Source organism: Callorhinus ursinus, unplaced genomic scaffold, assembly GCF_003265705.2.
Source record: "Callorhinus ursinus isolate GAN/ISIS: 27379988/994484 unplaced genomic scaffold, GSC_fseal_2.0 scaffold47, whole genome shotgun sequence".
NCBI lineage: Eukaryota > Metazoa > Chordata > Mammalia > Carnivora > Otariidae > Callorhinus > Callorhinus ursinus.
Window position 1 is genome coordinate 4,630,620 of NW_027397109.1, and position 22,703 is coordinate 4,653,322.

The window sequence follows — 22,703 nt, forward strand, 5'->3', positions numbered from 1 at the left end:
ATGGGGGGGGGGAGGGAGAGGGAGGGGGAGAGTCTACAGGCATTACAAATCCTGGAAGCTATGAATCAGGAAGTGGGAACTGGCTGATGCTAAAATGGCCAGCCTGAAAATCCTGGCTCTTTTATGTAGTCAAGTCTCCAAGGCCAGGAATTTTAGAAATCTTAGGCATTTTGCATTATTTTCTGAATCTTAAAAGAGCTGAGACTTGAGAGAGAAAGGCCAGAGAAAATTAACCAGTAAGTAAGCCCCTAGCCTCTGGCTTCATGCCCCAACCACCAGGCATACCTTGCCCCCATAATTAAAGGCTCAGTGGGAACTCGCTGTCTATAAATGGGGTTTTGTTTAAGATGCTGCTAAGTGAGGGGTGGGAGGGGGCTTGAGGCAGGCGATTTTGCACAGACAGAGCCTGCCCCCGCGCTTCAGCCTCCTCAGTCCTGCCCCGTGTTGAACCTTCGGAAGACTCACAACGCTGAACAGTTCCCGTCTCAAAACAGCCACCAGTTGATTACGAATAATGGTCACTTTTGTTTTCGGGAGAGACGCTACCTGGATAGATCCTGCTAAATCTGAGTAACAACCAAAGGTCCGTGGAGCAAAACTACATGAATGCGTGCAGCCATGCAGATTCGAGGGGATGCTGCTCTCATTTTAGATCACCTGTTTCAAACGGAGCTCGCTTTCTACAAAGACCACATTTGCATCAACCTGAGACACCGAACAAATGTCTGCACAGGAGTTTATTATGCTGATCAAGGGAAAAGCGAGTACTGTCATCCTTCTTCCAAAAGTAATAGCAACTAAATTCAGAAACTTATTTCTGTTCCAAAGTCCTAACAATCTGAATACCAGAAAGCTACCAGAGCTTGTAAAATATTCCCAATTATTTTCTCTAGATATCAAACATACCACCTCTACTAGCAAATTATATTAGATGACAGGTTTCTAAAAATGTTCATCTAGGTGGAAAGCAAAGGAAAAAAAGAAGGAAATAAAGTCATTTCTACTTGCTCCTGTCAGATATGATCATTTGGGAGGGCTTTTTTTTTTTTTATCCAGGCATCCCACTAAGTGTGCCATAATCAAACAGGAAAATACAAACTGGAATGTGCAGAATGAGGGCTTGCACGGATACACTAGGAAGGGGCCACAGAGGACCCCCAGACCTCTCATGTCTTCCACCAGATATTCATCACAACGTCCCCTAAAAGACTCTGGGTTATTTCACAAAGACCACTAGCCTCCAGTTTATAATATTTTCATTTAGCATAAATAAGAGAACTAGTCTTTAATAAACTCCTTTTGCCCTCAGGAAACAACCATATCCCTTAGCCTGGCCCCTGAAGACCCCCAAAACCGTTCCAAATTTGCCATCAGCCCCAGCCCCGCCCCCACTACTACCTCGATAAACCTTCTTCTCCCGTCTTTTTCTTCAAGCCCCACGACACAGTGTGAAAGTCCTGACCTCAGCCCAGCCCCACAGGTAGGAATATCGTTCTGGTCCGGTCCTCTAAGCACCTCTTCCATGAAGTCTCCAGGATCCCTCTGGGCATTACGATCTCGTCCTCAACTTCCACAGCCCTTCCCCAGCCTGCTCATTCTGTTCTCATTCATAAAAGTGTCCTCATCCCAGCAGGCACGCGCTCCTTGCCCTCTCAACCACACCATGAGCTCTTTTTGAGGCAGGGGCTGCATTGTGCATCCCTGTCTACCTCCAGCAGGTCCCTGAATATCCAGGCTCTCCAACCTGTCTCTCTCTTCAGCTCCTACAAAACCAGATTCTCCCTATCTAGCTCACCTTAGCATCCCTTGGGCCCCTGACCTGCCCCTCTACCTTGTCTGCTCTGCAGCACAAGCAACACCAAATCCTTCTCCTCTCTTGCCCATGGCAGGCGAGTCCAAGTAGTATCATCAGCGCACGCTCTCACGAGCACCCTGGGCAGTACCAGTGGACATGCCCACCACCCCTGCCAGGAGCCAGAGCACCCCTCTCTGCCCAGTGCAGCTTCCTCACCAGGCCGCCAACCTCCGGGCCCCACTCAGGGCACAGAGCTGGGACACCCAGGTGGCCGCACTGCCTGGGCAGATGCCCTGAAGTCTGTACGCCTCCCTGGCAGGGCTGCTGAGAGAACTAAGGAAAGGTGGGTATGAGTGCCTCCCACTGCCCTCAGGGGAGTCGGGGTGGAGTTCCCAGAGCCAACAAAAGTGGGGGGGTCCTGGAGTTCCTGCTGCTGTCGCGCTCGCTGCCCCCACATCCCGCTCCACCCACACACCTCTCCCTCAAACTTTCTCTCTCAGCTGAGAAGACTCCACAGCACCAGCCACTCACACGTGACCCTCAGGCAACTTCCCGACCCAGACGAGGAAAAGATGGCAAATCAGACCTGTATTCAGAGCCCAGGGAGGTTAAAAAAAAAGGATCATGAATTCCTCACAGTTAACTGACACACATTCACTGAATATTCAAACAATAGTGGAGGTGAAGTTCAGGGAGGAAAGAGGAGGGGAAAACCTCACATGGGCTCAGAGCCCCTTCATTTGATCCTGTCTTGTTTTCAGGCAGAGGAGGCTCCCAGAAGCACATTCAACACTCCTTGCAGGTTCCAGGTCAGCAGGTAAAAGGGGCTAAAGCCGTCCTAAGGAAGCCCAGCCTGTCGGCAGCAACCCGCACGCAGGGATCCTCGCAGGCAGAAGCCTTAAGACTGTCTTTATCCGTCTCTAAACTGCTTGCAGGATTAACAAGAAGGCTTGATCGATACTGATTTTACCGTCATGGGAGTGACTCACCATTAAATCCTACCCAGCTTAAAACTCAGCTGTGAACAGAAACAAAACAACATAATAGCAGGGTCTGATTTAAAATAGCAAGTATGACTTGTAAACAGTTAATGCTTATAAACAATTAACAATCACCACCCCAGCCTTCTGCATTTGCCGTGAAAGGAAGTACCAAGCAAGCACGCTGAAGCGGGCTACAGTCCTCCATGGACCCCCTCCCCGCCCAACCCACTATGCTGGAGTCGGGTTTACAAAATAGACCCTGGGGAAGTCGAGATGAGTGCCTTTGAACTGAATTCCATACATCCAATAGGTGTGTGCTCACCAAGGAACTGGCTTTCAAAAACTCAAAGTTAAGCTGTTCTGGAGTGTAATTCTCCTCTATGCAGCTACTGCAGAGTTTAAAAGCAGCAGCTTCTTTGTCCAAAAATGGGGGAAATGGGGTCATTTCCTGTGAGATTTCCCAGTAATTGTATTCCTCTCAAGCAGCATTCACTTTAAGAAAAGCAACGGGCTACACAGAAGACAAACTATACATTTCAAGCACTTGACCGGAGCATCAGAAGGCAAATGTGCTTAGTGCCATTTTTGAAAACATGCACTTTTAGGTACCGGACTCCACTGAATGGTTCAAAATTAATCTGTAATTAACTCTCAAAATTGGCCAAGAATTTATACATAAACAGAGTCCTGCTCTTGAGAAGCCTTAGCTATAGCTCATTCCTCCGCCATTATGCTAAAGCCCTAAACCTGAATGGGATGGTAGCAGATGGTGGTGGGGCCCTGGTGAGGTGTTTAGGTTTAGATGAAGTCATGAGGATGGGCCCTTATGATGGGGTGAGTGTCCTTAGAAGAAGAGACAGAGACCAGAACTCTCTAACTCCCTCCCCCGACCTCCCTTACTCTCTACCACATGACGGTACAACAAAATGGCCACTTGTACACCAGGAAGTGGGCCCTCATCAGACAGGGCATCTGCCAGCGCCTTGCTCTTAAACTTCCAGCCTCCAGAACTGTGAGAAATAAATGTCTGTTTTCTAAGCCATCCAGTCTGTGGTCATTTATGAGAGCAGCCCAAGCTGACACAGACATCCCCAGAGCTCTGTAAGAGCGCGTCGCCAACCTGGGAAAAAGACACACACACACACACACACACACACACACACACACCCCTTGTCATGTGACAACACTGCCCACTCAGGGAAAGAGTGGTCACTTGGGCTTCTCAGGCTTGCTTTCGAGATGCAGGGAAAATGCCAGTCCAACGTCCGGACCTGGATGAGCTGCGGCAGCCAGATTCCTCCCTCCCACAGGGCCCAGACCAAGAGGCTGCTACTCTGAATGGGGTGGAGAAAACTCTTTTTGCAGCCAGACAAGCTCGGCTACCTCCCAGTCTTGCTGGAATGGAGCAGGTCCAGGCCTGAGCCCTGACTCCTGGTTAAACTAGAGGGTGACAACTCAGTACAAAGAACCAGCCCCAAGAGCATCTGCTGGAATGGTGGACAGACAGACAGACCCGGCCTTTGACATGCACCACACGCCCTGTGCCACTCAGTGACACGCCCCTTGGAGCCTCAGTTTCTCCCTCTATAAGGCAAAGGCTATGGCTCTTCTTTTGAGATGCTCCCATTTTTGCCTACAGAGGTCAACCCCTTTCCTTTGGGGCTCCCTATGTAATGGGGGAGTCAGTGCGCAACAAAAAAAAAAAATGAGTTGTGAAAACAAATGAAAAACTTCCAGTGTAATCAGGGAGGGAACCAAATATCTAAACAAATCTCTCTTTTGGAAAAATAAGGAAATGAAAAGCAATTACACATCACATGGCTGATTAGTAACAAACTTCATTTGTGACTACACGGCACGGAAGTCTGACTCCTGACTTACTTTCCCTGAAAGGAAAACAGTATCTGCGATACTCTCTCATTATGGAAAACAAACCCATCCCCAGTGATTCAGCCCAAATCGACATTTTTTTTTTTTTTTTTTTTTTTTTTTGGTGACCTCACAGGTCCTCTACTGTGCTCCCATAACACCTTCAACAGCCCCGGCTTGCCCCTTCCCCCATGGCCAACCTGGGCAGGCGTTGGTCTTCTCAAATCTGTCCCCCATCCCCCAACACAGTCTCACATGGTATATGCTTGCAGTTGAATCAATCAATCAATAAGGTATTTTTTTCTATTGTAGTAAAATAAATACAACATAAAATTTGCCATTTTTAAGTGCATGATTCAGCGCCTGAAAGTACATTCACACCATTGCATGACCACCACCACCACCATCCACCATGGAACGCTTCATCCTACAAAACTAAAACTCTAAACTGATCAGAACCTAAGCTCCCTTTTGCCGCTCCCCCCGGTCCCTGGCAACCACCATTCTACTGTCTGTCTCTATAAATCTGACGACTCTAGGCACCTCATATGAGTGGAATGATACAGTATTTGGTTTTTCATGATTAGCTTATTTCACTTAGCAGGATGTCCTCAAGCTTCATCCAAGCTGTAGCCTGTGTCTGAATCTCCTTCCTTTTTAGGGCTGCATAATATTCCATTGTGTGTATACACCACATTCTGTTTAACCACTCAAGCGACGGACACTTGGGTTCCTTCCACCTTTTGGCCATTGCAAACTGTTATTTGCTGCTATGAACATGGGTATGCAACTACTTATTCAGCTCCATGCTTTCAATTCTTGGGGGTATATACTAAAGTAAGGTTGCTGGATAAGACTGCTATTCTACATTTAATTTTTTTAAAGATTTTATTTATTCATTTGAGACAGAGAGATACAGAGAGCATGAGCAGGGGAGAGGCAGAGGGAGAGGGAGAAGCAGGCTCCCCACTGAGCCAGGAGCCAGATGTGGGGCTTGATCCCAGGATCCTGGGATCATGACCCGAGCCGAAGGCAGACGCTTAACGACTGAGCCATCCAGGTGCCCTCTACATTTACTTTTTTGAGGAACTGCCATACTGTTTTCCACAGTGACTACAGCATTTACTCTCCCAGCAGCAATGCAGAAGCGTTCCAATTTCCTCACATCCTTGCCAACACTTGTTATTTTCAATTTTTTGATAATCGCCGCCCAAATGAGTGTGAAATGGTATCTCATTGTGGCTTTGATTTGCATTTCCCTAATGACAGAGTAATGTGGAGCATCTTTTTTATGTGCTTCTAAGAAATAAGTTTTAAACCAAAGGAATTAACTCCTCCTCAGAGAGCTTTTTTCACAAAAGAAAAGCACCATCACTTACTTTGAATTAAGTTGATTAAGTAGTTCGGATTCAAAATAACATTTCCCTTGGAAACATCACCATAGGTGATGGCCCCCCAGCAAGACCACCCAAGCCTACCTAATGAACTTTTGAAAGAAGACTATGCCTGAATCTCAATCCTGGGAAGTGAAGACCCTATATAACCCAAGGTTGCAGAGCAAGAGGGCAGTTCCTTCTTGCTGTCCCAGAGGAAGGCTCTCCAGCAAAACATTTACTAACCAGGTGACATTTCTTTTCTTTTCTTTCTTCTTTTTTTTTTTTTTTTTAGGAGAGAAAGTACGAGCAAGTGAGCAGGGGGAGGGGCAGAGGGAGAGAGAGAATCTTAAGCAGACTCTATGCCCAGTTGGAGCCCAACACAGGGCTTGATCTCACCACCGTGAGATCATGACCTGAGCTGAAATCAAGAGTCTGACGCTTAACCGACTGAGCCACCCAGGCGCCCCACCAGGTGCCATTTCTGCGCTAGCTTCCCACCCCCTGACTAAAGCCTTCTCTGGCAGTCCCTGGCCCCAGACTCTGGGGACTCCCATCTCTGCAAGCAGGCTTCAACCAATAAGGGGCACAGATTCTCAATTTCCCCCACTTTCAATCTAAAATATTTTAGTTTTTCTGGATACATACATTCGTGTTTTTCAGACCCTGCGCCCTAAATTTTGCCTGGGGATAGCACTCTCAGCCCCAACCACTCATGCCTTTGACCAGGCAGATCTGGTTCTTCCCTAGAAGGCCACTTGACCCCTAATTACCTGGCTGTCTCTGAGGCAGGACGAGTGCTGGGAAGTACACTGTTCACACTACCATGTGAATGACTCATTTCTGTCATTTGGCCTGACACATGGGCTTTTGGGGGATCCAAACAATCCCTCTCCTAGAGGAAAATGTTTCATGCCCTTCGACAGAGGCAGAAGGGGGTATTAGGAAGAGAAACTCAAGGGAAGGAGGCGCACTTCCCAGAGATAGAGAAGCTGGATAGAACACTTCTGAAACGCCTCTAGGTATAACAAAGCTAGAGAATCTTGATGTGAAGGTCAGAAAAGGCAAATGTCATAAGAGCAAAACACAGGAATCATATACAACCAGGAGGGCATCAGTTTTAAGTAAACAACTTCTAATGTATAAATCTTCCATCCTTCATGACAATGACAGCTAACCCCTAATGTTCATGGCAGACACTCTGTTCTAAGGGACTGATGTGTATTCACTCATGAACACTTGTAACCATCCTCCGAGATGGGTGTCCTTATCATCTTCCGTTTTACAGATGAGAAAGCTGGGGCAGAGACGGTAAACCAGGTGTCCCAGGAACAGCACAGCTGCAGACCTCTTGTTTGGAGAGGTTCCAAGCTCTATTTCAAATCTCAAAATGGAACCTGGACCATCAACCACGACTGGGGGAGAAAGCGTCTGGAACATGGCAGAAGGCCCGCTTTGCAGATGAAGAAAACACAGACCAGTTGAGGTACGTAGGCTCTACTTGCTCAAACAGGCAGAAGATGATTTAAAATTCAGAATTCACTATCCTGATAGCAGAAAAGTAACGCAAAGTCCCCCGGGGCCACATGATGTCACCCTCCCAGGAAGCCTCCTGCTTTACTGTGTTTTATAATGTTATTTGTCCAGTGAAAACAGTTTTGGTCCTAGAACAGGCAGCACGAATCTCTGCGCACCAACTGCGCGCTAAGGACTGGCAACTGCTTCTCATCGAGAACTACAATGTGCCCAGTCGAGTTAAAAACATAAATCAATAGGAGTTAAAAAGCACCAGTAGCAAAGCCCAGACCTGGACGCAAAGTTGGCATCCTCTTTCAAACAAATCATTCCTCATTCCTCTCAGCCTGTGCGGTGAGGGTTGGAAATAGCCCTGCAAGATCTGCCAGCACTGCTGGGGGGGGAGGGGGGGCAGGTACGGGCTCTTCCCCGACCGTCCCAACCACAGGAAGCCAGGGCCAGGGCCAACTCAGGTCCACCTGACCCAGCTCAGATGGAAACAAGGGTCATCTCTCACCTGGCTTCCCACAGCACCCTTGGTGAGGAACGTGAGAGCGCTCCCCTGGAAAGGTTTTGCTACGAGAGGAAGTCTGGAGGCTGTAGGACTCCCAAGGTTGTAGCACCGGTCCTTGACCTTACCAGGTACCCCTGAGGCCCCTGATGAAGGTAAGTGCTCCTCCACGGGAGCTTTTCTGAAGTCCAGGGCGGCAGTTTCCAAAGGGCTCTGCTATGTCAACTGCCCCACTGGGGACTGCTCCTCAGGGGTCCCCCTCATCCTCACCTTCACTGGTCTCCCAATCCTGACCCCATCAAGATGCCAGAGCAGCCCCCCCAACACCCTTCCACCAGTCCACTCCAGTGCTCAAAAGGCTTCAAAGCTCCCCACTGTCTACCCATCACCGAGTCCCTTCGCGGATACACTTGGTTCTATGGCGCGGGTCCCCCCTGCCCAATGTGCACCTCCACCACAGCTCCCATGGGCCCTGCCCTCCTGGAGCACTGTCCCCTGGAACCCTGAGTCAGACGCCCTAAAGCCTTCTCAAGTTCCTCAGCCGCTCATGACCCCACCCCTACAGCTCACACACTTCTCCACAGCCTCAGTCAGCTGCCATAATTAAGCACTGAACACATGTGCCTGGGACTGTTCACCAGAATTTGACGGCCCCCGACTGGAGAGTAAGCCCCTTGAGAGAGAAAGCAGCACACGTTTTCCATACGCTCTCAGAGGAGGTGAGGCCATTGCGGGCCTGATGTCAAAAGCAGGGCTTTGTAAACTCCCCACCGCCTACCTTGTACCTCTATTTTTTTTTTAAAGATTTTATGTATTTGAGAGAGAGCACGAGGGGGTAGAGGGGGAGAAACAGAGGGAGGACAAGCAGACTCTGCACTGAGAGCGGAGCCCAGTGTGGGGCTCAACCCCAGGACCCTGAGATCATGACCTGAGCCGAAGTCAAGAACCGCATGCTTAACTGACTGAGCCACCTAGGCACCCCCGTCCCCTCCTCTTTAGATGGGATATAACCTTGAATGTAAGGATCCACAGGAGCCAGCTGGGTTAACTTAAAGACAACTTCTCTTGTGGCTCAGAGATGCAGCCCGTTAGTGGTTCCAGAGGCTGAGCTGCGGCCTGGACTTCATGAGCTTAAAATTGCACAGGGCATAAGGGAAAGGAGGTCCACCCTTGAGCGGTAATGCCCCGGGCTGGGGCTGGGGCTGGGAAGAGAGCCGGAGCGCAGAAGCCCCTGCGAGAGGCCAGCAGGGCCGCCAAGGCCTATGGAAAGGACACAGATAAAAACCAGGTCTTTGTTGGATGCTTTCGACCTGCCGATTCTGCTGGGTATCTCAGCTACGTTGGTGCTAATCCTCGTATCATCCCAAATAGCCCGAACTACAGATGGGGACACGGAGGCCCATAGCTCCCTTCCCCAGAAGCCTCCCTGCATCAGAGAGAGGGAGGCAGAGGTGTTTGAGCAGACAGGGCTTCAAAGGCACTGCTCCGCACACGCAAACCCCACTGACACAGGCAGATGAAAGGCAGGTGCTGTACTGGCTTGTCCTGGTGAGTTCACACCCACCCTGTTGAACATTCACATGGCAACTTTACAAGATACTCTTTTACAAGGTATGCTTGAAATTAACATGCCAGGTTCAAATGATTATGTTTACATTTTCTGTAAGAAATATCCCGCCTCACCAGTCTCCTTGGGAGCACGAAGCTGTTAAGGATAATTTCTTAGGTGTTAATTAGTTTCAGGAGTCCTCTTCGCGCCATCCTAGACAAATAAACTTCCAGGGCTGGGGCGGGGGGCAGTCAGGGAGCTGACTCTACCTTCATTGGTTCCACAATGAGGCCAATCAAAGGCCTTCGCCAAAGCCCAAAAGGAAAGGGGGCACTCAAGGGATGAGGGGCCTTTACGATTGGCTACTGTCCCTGTCAGGACCCAAGGCAAAAGCTTACTGGCCTCACCAAGAAATCGATGCAAGAAACAGAATTCTCCCTCCCCTCTGTTCACAGTATTTCTGCTGGTTCCAACCAGACCTTCCAAAGACCTTCAGCTCTTTCTCCCTTGTATCTTAGGATCTGAAGGCTATAAAGGTCATGAGAAGTGACCTAGGCCTGCCCTGTGATTCAGGAGAGCAAGTGGCCAGCATCCACCTGGCCCCAAGACTCCACCCAGGTCCTCCGCATCAGGCCAGGCCTGGACCACAACACAGCTGAGCCCAGCCTGACCGCCTGCCTTCAGTCAAGCACCCAGTACCACCATGGTTTACATGTGGCCCACTACCAACAACTGGTGGTGATGAATGACTCACTAAATCCTATCTGTAGGGAACTTATGGAACAAGGCCTCCCTCCACAGGGATAGACTCACAAATAGCCTTTCCAGGAGTTTTAAGGTTTCTGTTCACCTCAGTGTGCAAAAAGCCTGATGAAAGAAAGACTTTATTTTTTTAAGATTTACTTACTTTAAGAGTGAGCAGGAGGGAGAGGGAGAGCCAATCTGAAGCAGACTCCATGCTGAGCGCAGAGCCCAATATGGGGCTTGATCTCACAACCCTGAGATCATGACCTGAGCTGAAACCAAAAGTCGCTCAAATGACTGAGTCATCCAGGCACCCTGAAAGAATGATTTTAAAGATAATTTTTTTGCTTTCAAGTTCTACATAGTAGTGACTAGGACGGTAAAATGTTTCCAGTGGCAGAGCTATAATGAAAAGATGATGAATTTGTTGTAAAGAGTGCTTCCAAGTGAATGGGAGGGGGAGGGGAGAGGGGATTTACCCCCTAAGAAGTCTTCTGTTTGAGGTCGTCCTATGTGCCAGGCACCGGGCAAGGTACCATCCATCATCCCCCTCCCCAACCACTGGGAGGAACAATATGGGGGCAATGTGCTAACAGAGCTACAGAGTGTCACGGGACCACCCTGCATGCACAATCCAGGCCATCAGACAGGGTGAAATCGTAGCTAAAGCTTAAAGAAGTTTTCCAGAGGGCAAATTGGTAACATAGTTGTTTTAGGCAGAGGGGCTTTCACCTGCCAAGGCAAAGAGACTTGAATGAGTACAGCCTGTTTGAGAAAGAGCTGAAGTTGTTCAAAACATCTGAGATGATGGCACATTGCAGTCTTCTCTCACACAAAGAAATGATTTCCAAATTAAAAATAATAAAAAGCAATCACAGGGAAACGAGTCTAAAACTTCCGAGATGTAAAGGGGAATAACCATTATACACTAAGTGTCATTGCAGCTAAGGAAGTGAGAAAGTAGATTCTCAAAATACCAAAAAAGCATGAAACCAAATACAGAAAAACACCTAACAAACTGCATCTGATGTGAGACGTAACACCAGTAACTGAAGTGTCCATTCTCCATTAGGAGCTCTAACTGGCGAACATGCTAACTACATAAAATTGCCCAAGGCAACACCTATAAGAATGAAAAAGTGTTACCACATATTTCATTACAGCAATGGGAAGTAAATCTTGCTTTATTTTTCAGAATGACTTAGTAGGGTTTATTTTTTTTAATCTCTAATCTCAAAAGAAATATTTTAGAACCTTTTTATTTATTAAAGTCCTGTAGAAACATCTTCAACTCTGAATTGTGAAAGGTACGCTAGATACAACAATTCTGCCAAAATTGTTTACAACAGTTAGGAAGACCCTAATTGTAGCTAATTCTTAAAGGAGTTGGCTGACACAGTACAGCAATCTTAATCCAAAACCAATGGTTTCTACAGAAGCCTGCAGTCCCCACATTTTCCTGCAATTGGTTCCCAGGAACGAAGCCAGAAGGAAAAATCTAAGGGTCCGGGGAGTGTGGTGGTAGGGGGGGTGTCGGGAGGGAGGAGGAGATTGCTATCTCCATCCTTGGGGCACCCGCTCAGTTAAATCAGTACCAAACAGGCTGAATTTCTTTTCTGGCCACTAGGTGTCGCCTATGCATTAGTGAGGTGGGCAAAGCACACACTGGACACTTCAACGGCACTGGCAGAAATGGGTAACTGGAAGAATTAGGGGAGAAGGCACAATGAACAGATCTCTGAAGTCAAAGGTGAACTACAGGGGTTTACCACTGTTTGCTGAAAAAAGGTAAAATCATACTACTGAGTTTTAACAAGCCAAATGCATCTTGTTAAGCACTTTAACAAAATTTTTATTGTGGAACATTTATTATAGGTCAGGCTTTATATCCATCACATGTCAGTGACAAGGGCAGTCACTATCTAGTGTGTCCTATATTTCTGGCACTATCCAAACAACACCTCTGTTCAAGAATGTCACATCCATAAGAGCAGTAACAAGCTGAAGTCTGAGGGGCTTAGTATATGTTAGCCTCTGTTCTAAGCACTTGCGTATGTCACTTAATTTTTATAAAAAATGTAGTAAGTAGGTTCTACTAAAATGACAGTTTCACAGACAAGGAAACTGAGACACAGGAAGACTAAGTAATTTGCCTGAGATCTTAGCTACTGAGGAGCTGAGATTCAAAGCAGGCTCTTTGGCTCCACTGCTCTTTACAGCCTCATAAAATGACAACAGCTCAGGTACAAGACAAAACAAACCACCACTGTTAACCAGCACAGTAGTGGTTATGAACTCAAAAGGAGTAAGGGGGAAGTTAGGTCTACAGAAGTTAGAGTAATCTGAAAAGCTTCATGAAGGAAGGGGAATCCGAATTAGAAATGAAAGGATGTCATCTCAGATCTATTAAAACCACAGAAAGGTACTGGGGGAAATTAATTCCACCTTTAGATAGCTACCATCTGTGGGGCACCAGGGTGGTTCAGTGCATTAAGCGTCTGCCTTCGGCTCAGGTCATGATCCCGGGGTCCTGGGATCAAGCCCCATGTCAAGGTCCCTGGCTCAGCGGGAAGTCTGCTTCTCCCTCTCCCCCTGCCCCTCCCCCCTCTCATGCTCACACGCTCTTTCTCAAATAATCTTTACATAGCTAACATCCTGTCCCTACTTTATAGATCTGAAACCTAGAGATTTTTAAAAATAAAAACTCCATTCCCCAATGTTTCTGACTTTAGTTTTCTAAATATATTAGAAAATATTTTTATGTTGTTTAACCAACTGAGCCACCCAGGCGCCCTATGTTGTTAATGAGAAAAGGAGAAAACTTCCCAATTACGTGTCTACATTTCTGTTGAGACTCAAAAAAGTTAAATACTTGTTCCGGGGTCAAAGACCTAATTGACAACAAAGAAACCAGAACCAGGTAACTCTTCTGTGCTCTAGAGTAGCACCTCCCACTATTCAGTAAGGGTGGCAGGGGAGCAAAAAGGAAAAACATTCCAGACCATGAACGCAGCAGGAACAAAACCATGGAGACAGGAATGGCATGGCTTATTAACCTCAGAGCTAAAGCATGGGTGTTGAGGAGTGCTGGGAATTAACATAGGATCCCTACAGCAGAGTCTTACTAAGAATGTATCACAGCCCAGTATGAGGAGTCTTGGACTTGATTCTTGGACCACTGTGCAGCACCACAAAATGCACAGGCTGACAATTTGAGGCTGGCCAATCCATCAAACCAGAGAGAGGGCACAAGAGTCAAAGTGGCTCAGAGGCCTGCAGAGCATCTCCTCAGAGAGATGATGCAGGCGAGGCCTGGACCAGGGTGGAGCCGGAATCAGAAGCAAATCTGAATGATTTCAAGGGACTCAGTAAGGTAGAAAGGAAACATTCGCTTAACCAGTCTCCCCAGAAAAGAATGGGTTGAAGAACTAAAATTTAAAAATCCCACCCTGATCCAACATTCACTGTTGGAAATCTTATTGAGGTACATGTTAGAAAGAAAATCCCAACTATATCTCCCAAACATGTAAAGCAATTGATATCAAAAGAATTTCCTGTAACCAAACTATACCATAATGTTGTGACCTAACATATGCCGTGAACTCATTATCTGCAGAAATCAGACAACAGAGCGAAGGAAAGCTGAACAGCAGATCTTCCTCTGTCACTGGTCTCTTTGTGCATTTGTTGTCATTGCAATCTGTGCTTCTCTTTCAAATCCTGAGTCTGTGAGCCTGTGTATTATCCCACAATTACGAGACCCAGGAAAAAAAAGATGGGGAGAATAAATTTAGGACAACACAGATAAATCTGAGCACATCTGATGAAGACTTTACAATCTAAATAAAGCTAATGACTTAAAGAACTGTTTGCCACCTGATAACGCAGATGGTTCATGGACCTCACACCTTGGCTTTCTCTAGGCTTCCTACTTTTTTCCAGGAAGTTATTAAAAGTCACTCAGATACTTCAAATTTGGGGAAAACTGTTATGCATAAACTCATCTCTCCCTAATTATCATCAGACTTCTGTTCCTTAACTATTCACTAAAGCTTTTAACTAAAATTTGCCTAACCCAAATTGGTGCTATCTCATTTACTTAGTCAAATATGTATTTCCAATATCAATTTTAGAGAGACAAACCACCCACTGACTATATTTTTACAGGAGAGGACAAGCTGAAAGTAGGCATCGAAAATATCTCAGGAAAATTTAAAAGTTCTGCTCTATAAAACATTTAAGCTTTAAGGCTGTCAAAATATATTTGTTCTCCCATGTCAAGAGTAATTTAAACAGCAGTATGCATACACCTGAATTACCAAACTGACAAATAATCCCAAAGCCGGTTTAAAGAAAGTTAGTGCCAGGTTAAAAAGAAAGTAGCCATACAAAAATATACAAGACAGAAACAATAACGTATTTAAAACTTGAATTTGAATGAATGGAATGGAAACACAGACACACAATTTTGCATAGCATTTTTATTATATAATTATTACTGAAGTAGATGCCTGTCTTGTTAAGGGGGCTAAGAGGGTGAGGAGTGAGATAAAAGAATACTGTTTCAACCATCATCCCCTTTCCACTGCCCTCACCCCACCCCCACCGCCAAGACCTTCTGGACCAGGAATAGAATACTGCTGAAGTCTTTAACTATAAATGCTTCTTTAAAACATCCAGACTATTATAATGTAAGCAATTTAAGGCAGGCATGGCTCTCTCAGCAATATTTGGTGGCACCAGTCATATGCATCCCCATGTGACTAAGCCACCAAACTATTTCAAATAAGAAAGTATGAGCTGCAAGACCATCGGCCACCCTATGTGGGCAAAGTCACTCAGCTCCATGGACGCATCCCCAGCAACTTACAAAGTAAGCCATCACCAGCACTAACCAAGGAGAGGATAAATATGAAAATAAAGTCAGTCCCCACATCCCTACTTACTTTTCCCAGTCATAAATAACAGCAGCAATACACTGTAAAAGTTATGGCAATCATCCCTCATCATAAAAGAAGCTACTTTCTCTTATGTTCCAGTAAGATCTGAATAGCAACCTGTAAGTTTAAAAATTCTTTGTAGTCAGGGCACAAAAAAGAAAGAAAAAAATGAAAGCCTTGCTTACTAGTTTGTTTCTTCAGTGTTCTCAATAAATATAGCAAGTGATTTCTATGGTTTGACTCATACCTTGAAAAATGTATGCAAAATAGTTTATGGTATCAGAATGAATTTTTAAACTTAAAGACCTGAGTCCAATAAGTGTTCAACGTGTATTTACTGAGAAAGCTCATGGAGGAAAAAAAAAAAACTATTTCTCAATTCAATAAATATCAGTATTTCCTTAAGATTTTGAAATGAATCAATTTCATAAGCCATCAGTGAAATTGGCATAACTGAAAAAAAGTAGGGATATCTTCAAAACTGATATCTGGGACTTTACAACATGAGGAAAATGAACGCTTTCAAAGTCGAAAACAATGTAGTCTTCGAAAGTTCAAAAGTCTCAAAATCAAAGGTATTGTTACCATTGTGAGTCAAAAAAAGGCCATCAAAATTTAACAAAAGAAACAAACTTCATCATGCCAAGGGAATATGTATCTATTGCCGGAACAACCTAACTTGTTTTTCAAGATCTTTTACTAATCATTTTATACCAAACATTTGCCCTTTTCTCAGAACAAATCAGTTTTTACCAATCCTTGGAGGTGGGAGGGGGAGGGGTAATACATCCCTCAAAATTTTAATCTTTCCAAATACTGAAAATCAGTTATGCTCCCCATATGTCAACAAGTCTCAATGTGCACAAACATCAGGACTGTTGCATGTACCACCCCCCCCACACCTCGAGTTTAAGCCAAATCATATCTTTACAGGTGACAGGAAAACCTGTTATTTTCAAGGGTTGGGGGGGAGGGTGGGGGTCAGAGTGCTTCATTCATTATTCACTTTGTCTTCAGAGTGTTCAGAATTTTCCTTCAGAACAATCTCAGAGAAATCAAGAAACTATACCCCAAGCATGGGTGCAACCATTATATATTTAGTACAATTCAGAGGGCATCTCTTGGACTCAGATAGCATCTGTCATAGGTTGGCTAAGAAAAGCTGTTCAAAGCAAGTTGGCACAGATACCCCTTTGTATGATTTTTAAATGAGCTGTGAAAACAAATCGAAGTAAATCACAACCCAGAGAGAAACATGGCTTCTACTTTTTAGGATTAAAAAAAAAATTCAAGATTTAATTGCCTCCTCAATCTTCTTACCCCTTCATACCTTTAAAAACAGCAAGTTCTTTTAAATTATAAAGCCTTACAATTTAGAAAGTTTCCTAATAATTTCCAGAAAGCTAAGCAATAAATAAATCCAGAACAGTTCCATCTCCCTTACAACTCAAAACATGCTGTGCAGCCTTCATGGACACACCTGTAACTCCTAAAGTTTTGGCAAAAGGTAACTGCAACACTCCATACTTTTCATCACAATTGTCATAACCAATGTTCTCTCAAAGCAGCGAGGCTGAGCAAGGATGAGTGAATGCGTCCTATGTGTCATGGCCTGCCATGCCACTGCAGTAGGAGGTAGTATGTTAAGGTGGCAAAAATGGTACAACACAGGGCTTGAGAAGATTCAGCAACACTGGTTTACTTGTAGATTACATGTTTTTAAAGAGCCTTTAAAAGGCTGTTTGCTGTCGATTTGAAAACTGCCTATCCTGTGTTGAGGCTAAAAAAGATCTGAATGTCCAAGCAACTTTGTTTCATGAAGGAGTTTATAAAATGCCCCAAGGGCAAAAGCAAAATCGTCTTTCTTTGTAAGCTTACGCATTGCCTAGCACAGGGTCCAGCTTTCATACAGAAGGTGCCCAATAAGTGCTGGTTGGATTTGGTTGCTTCTCGAAGCACATTTTCACAAAACAAATGAAACCAGATTTAAAAGGAAGCTACTGTCCCTTGGGGGCTCCCCTTGGCAAAACTCTAAGGCAACAAGTGAAAATGATACAGTTGATTTTCATCACAGCCCTGATCTTGCAACAATAAGGACAGGAAACATTTTTATTAGTAAACTAAGCCTTAGACAAAGACCAAAAACAAAAGTAAACAATTATTCTCTACGTCTTTTCCTATTAAAAGGCCAAGGTAAACCTGGAAAAAGGCATAACTGTTTAAAAACAAAATTGCCTTTGCTCTATTTTTAAATCTTTTGTTCCATGAGAATTTTTAAATTTAAAAAAATCACTGTATGCCTGCAACCACCGCTCTCTCTTACAAAGATTCTGTTTCCTGCTCAGATTCTGGAGCTTTTTAGAAAATAAAATGAGCAACAAAGAAAAACCCACCACATTCAACCTCAGTCTTCACTACCAGAGTAGTTAATATGGGATGTCAAAAAAAAAAAAAGTGGAAATTCTTTACCACCTTAAAACAGTACATTATTTCTTTGTTGGAAAACATATGTAAGAAAACTGGAAATACAAAAAAAGCCAGCCAGACCCGGATCCTAAACTTTAATCTTGGAAAAACCAACTTCGTTTCAGATGCAGTGAAGGATTTTACTGTCACAAATCTGACTTTCACTAGCATTTGTGTTTCTTTAATCCAACCCCCTAATCCTTAACTTGAGCTATGCAGAACCAAGATTTTTTTTTTCCTTCTCCATGTCTCCTGTGGCCTTGAATCCCTGCTGCTGACAGAGCATCAGCCATTGGTTTGTTATACTGCTATAGGGCATGGATCTGAAAAATTCCACAAATAAGAAAGAGACAGACACCAACCTGCTGGACAAATTTACTTAATAATTTTAATCTAATCTCTATGTTCAAAGGAACACAATGCATTCTTGTCGACCTCTGCACATCTCTACCAAAAAACACAACAGGTTTATTGGGATATCGTTCGCATGCCATAAAAGTCACTAATTTAAAGTGTACAATTCGATGGGTTTTAGTGCAGTGTTGTACAACCATCACCACCATCTAATTTTAGAACACTTTCATCACCCCCAAAAGAAACCCCATACCCATTAACAGTCACTCCCTGTTCCCGCCTCCCCGCCCCCTACACAACCACTAATCTACTTTCAGTCTCTATGGATTTGCTTATTCTGGACTTCATATAAATGGAATCATACAATATGTGGTCTTTTGCGATTGACTTCTTTCACTTAGCACTTTGTTTTTAAGGTTCTTCCAGGCAACCTTAGCATATTTCTTAAGGTTGGATTTTTCTAATCCTTCTGACAAATCAAACATATAACCTTTTAAACTCCAAATCCTGACCCACACCCCATCCCTACTCAAAAGTACCATTTACTTGCTAGTCCTCTCTACAGTCTAAACTATAATTTGCTATTTAGGTTCTTTCCAAACTTCTTATTCTGTGCTCTTCCTCTGGTAATAAAACACCAACTTCTTTAAACACCAACCTTTCACATACCTATATTTCTCTGACAAGAGGATATAACTGTGCCTGGGGCAGAAAGATGACTGAATCCTTTTAATGAGATGGCCACAATCTGTTTGAAGTGAATATGGATTTTTAAAAAGAAGAGGAGGAAGAAGAAGCCATCAGATGATCTACTACTCATAACTTCCAAGACTCCCTTCTTTAGATGCTCTGTTCACATTATGTTGATACAAAACACACATATCTGCATGACTTCATCTGCCTCAAAAACTTCTAAATCTAAGTTAAAGGTTTAAAAGAAAATCACCCTACTGCTGTAGGTTTCAGTGTTCAAAGACGAAACACTAATCCTTAAATATGCCAACACAATAGGAACCAACACCATCCCAATTTTTATCACTATCCTAGACAGCCAAAAGAATTACCTATCTCTGATTGGATTCAGTAGTTTATTTCTACCAGAGGTAAGTCTTCTACCACCTTTCTGACTAAAAAGCGAACACATGCTAACACTGAGCTTATCATTTTCTCCCGAAAACTTCAGAGCTGTGGGAAGGAGCAGACACTGAATGAGGACTTGGACCAACCAAAAGGGGAGTCAAGAGTGCCTTCTGGCCATCCATCAGGTTTTCAGGAACCAACGATTTTCAAGGGATCCTTGAGAAAAAAAACTTTGGTCTCTCAGTAGCATGAAAAATGCCCCTTCTCCTCCTGTTTTCTCAAGAAAGAACTGCCTTTCACAAAGAGCATGTTTTCATGAAGATCGCTCCAAACAAGACATCCTATTTTAAAATGCCCGACTCCTTCCTCAAGAAGCAAGGCCATCATTGCTGTTGTGAATTTCGGAACTTACTAACGTTAAATAATAAAACTAGAGACACTACACACTTCGGTAGCACGCCATAAAAATTGATTAGCTCTCCTGTGTCTTCTAAACTGTGTTTAGCTTTTAGAGGCTAGAAACCCTCTTCTGCCCACCCCACCCCCCAACCAAACACCATCTGTAATCCTTAGAAGGGAGCCGAAAGCCTTTCGTCCAATCCAGTGAGCTGAAAGTTTAGAAAACAAAGAGCAGGAGAGCTCAGATTTGTGGAAGGTCCGGCCTCAATCTGCGACTTACTCCATGTAGTAAACACTAGTTCTTTATAAAAAAAAATCTCCTCTTACTCCATCATGGACTCATTTCTTACAAGACACTTAAGAAGGGTTTGTTTACACAAACAGCCTTTCCGAATCGCCCCTGTGAGGGGGCCAGACCGCCCCCCCCCCCCCCCCCCCCGGTTTCCCCCCCCTCACTCTTCAAGGCTCGGTCGTGATTTTTTCAAAGTTAATTGGCACCACCTGCATACCCTCGGCAAACATTACTCACCAACACGCCCTCACCGTTCCCAGCCCCAGTTCTCCGACTGCATTGAAACTTTCGTCGTGTTCAAATTATCCTACCATCGCGACTATGCTAGGAAACCACGTTTCAATTTTTTGAGTATGGAACCCCCTCCCTCGCCTCCCTCCACACACCGTGGGGCCCTAAGTTCTCCCTCCCTCCCCGCACTTCCCTACCCCTACCCGACGCTATCAAAACAAAAGCTATCAGATTGCAAGCGATAGCGAGCGTGGAGCGATATTGCTTATTAACTTTGCACAAAGGAAGCGCGGGGCGGGTGGGGGGGTAGGTAGTGCCACACAACTCCGGCCACAAAACCAAGGCGAGGGCTCTGCACTCGCAAAACAAAACACCCTCCCGCCCACCTCCCCCGCTGCCGCGGACCCTGGCGCTCCTTAAACCACGGCGCACGACACCTCTCGCCAGGGCCAGGCGCCTAGGTATCCCCGAGCGGCCGTGTGGCGACAGCTACAGCCCCGCGTTACGAGCACGTGTGTGGAATTGCACGTCGACTCGGACCACACACCCACTCCAGCACAGTCGGATGCTGACCGACCACCCCCAGCCCCGCCAGGAGGAGGAGAGGCGTCTACCCGCGGATAGCAACTTGGTTGAAGAAAATCCCAGAACCCTCTGAACTAGTGGCCCAGACTCACTCCCCGGAAAAGCCAGACTGATGTAGAGCCCCCAACCTAGCTGTTTTCCGGGCGGGGGGTGCTAAGCGGGAACGCTCCCCCCAACCCGAGCGGCACAGGGCAGCCGCGGGAAGCCGAAGCCGGGGGCAGGTAACCCGTCGAAGATCGGGTGAAAGTGACGGGAAGGGAAAGGCCAGAATCCCAAAACGCCCGAGGGGCCAAGCACGTTGGCAACCAGAGGCCGCGCTGGGAGGTTTGGAAACGTGTCCTGGGGCTGCGGGGCCTCTCCGCCGGGCGCCTCCCCCTGGAACGCCACGGCCGGTGGGCTCCCCGAGCACCGTGTGTGCCCCAGCAGCAGGGGCCCCGCGCCGCCGCGGGAGCTGTCACCGCCGTCTGCGCGCCGCGCGGGGGCCAGCTTTCTGTGCCGAGTGGCCCGCGCGCCGGGAGGGGGGTGAGGTGTGGGTGGCGGGGCCCGGGCTGGCGCGAACTTCCGACGGAGTCCCAGCGCGGGCACGAGCGCAGCGAAAGACAACCGGCCCGCGGGGCAGGGCTCTCGGGACAGCAAAAGAGAAAGCCCCCGAGGCCCTTCCCGCGCGAGGGTGCGCTGAACCGGGGCCCCGGGGCCGCTCCGGCCTTCTGGCCGAGCCCCTCCGTACCCCGCCCCGCCGCTCCCGAGCCCGGGGGCCCGACAGCTGCGACGGTGGCAACTCGGGTTTCGCAAACAGGGCGCAGCCCCTCGGAGGAAAAGTTCCCGCAGTGGCCGCGGGCGGCGGGCACATACTCACTTTCTCCACTCGTCGGCCAGAGCGAGAGCGCGGCGGAGAAAAACAGGAGCCCCCACAGCGAGGTCGGGGACCCTCCTCCGGAGCCAGACTTCATTCCTTTTATTTGGGACGAAATTCCCCTCTCTCAAAAAAAAAAAAAAAGGAAAAAAAAGGAAAAGGAAAAGGAAAAAAAAGAAAAAAACGGGAAAGAAAAAGTCTCAAACTCAGTCTTCGCCCCCTCCAAAAACAGGGCGAAGGAAACAATACTCCAAAGGCGGCGCCGGCCAGGGACCCTCCGGGTGCGCGGAGCGGGCGGGCGGCGGCGCGGGGCGGCCCCTCAGCGCCGGCAGCCTCGGCCCAGGGCTCGGCGGAGTCGGGAACCCGAGGCGCGCCGGGGCGGGCTGTCGGCGTCGTCGGCCTCCATTTTCAAACCCAGAGAGGCAGGAGGGGGGGAAAACTGCACAGAAAGGGGGCAAAGCCCAAATTCGTCTCGGCGAGGAAAAACAAACCCGACCCCAGGCAGAGGGGGAGGCTGTCCGACACCCGAGCCTCCGCGGCTGGAGGGCGCGACGCAGTTCGCAAGATTGCCCCGAAGTCCGGGTCGCGGGCGAGGCCGGCCAGGGGCAGAAATGCGAAGTAAAAATGAATGAGCGGCTCCCCCTCCTCCTCCTCCTCCGGGCTCCGCTCGCCGCCGCCTCCTCCCTCAGCGCCTCCGCCGCCGCCGCGAGCTCCTTCCCAAATCCAGAACACACACAAAGCGGCGGGCCGGCCGCGCCGCGCTCAGCACTCCCGCCGCGCCGCCCGGGCTCCGCGCCGGCCCCCGCCCGGCCCCCGCCCGCCGCAGCCGGCTCCGCGCGCGGGGGCTCCGGCTCGCTGAAGGTCAAAGCCGAGGCGCGCAACGCGCCGTGGAGCTCCCCTCGCGCGGGAGGGGCGTGGAGGGCCCGGGGAGCGGGGCCGAGGGTCTGCAAGCGTCGGGCACGGGCGCGCCGGGGACAGGCTCGCTGGCGGCGTCCCTCTCGCTCGCTCGCCTCTCTTGAGTTCGCCTGGTGCGCTCGCTCCTCCTCGGGTTTTTTCCTTTTTTTTTTTTTTTTTCCGCTCAGCGGAGTTAATGCTGGTAAACAAGAGCCTCAGCCTCGCCGCGCCGCTGCCGCCGCCGCTGCCACACACTGGGGGCTCGCGCGC

General features: G+C 47.2%; 1 protein-coding gene across 1 annotated transcript in view; it reads right to left on the reverse strand.

Annotated features, from left to right (window-relative positions):
• IGF1R (insulin like growth factor 1 receptor) overlaps window positions 1-21,666 on the reverse strand; it is a 291,314-nt gene extending 269,648 nt beyond the window's left edge. Inside the window, exon 1 of the mRNA XM_025892942.2 lies at window positions 21,543-21,666. Within this exon, the coding sequence (XP_025748727.1) occupies window positions 21,543-21,636 (94 nt within the window). The 5' untranslated portion in view covers window positions 21,637-21,666. The remainder of the gene's footprint in view (window positions 1-21,542) is intronic.
• Window positions 21,667-22,703: the final 1,037 nt, after the last annotated feature.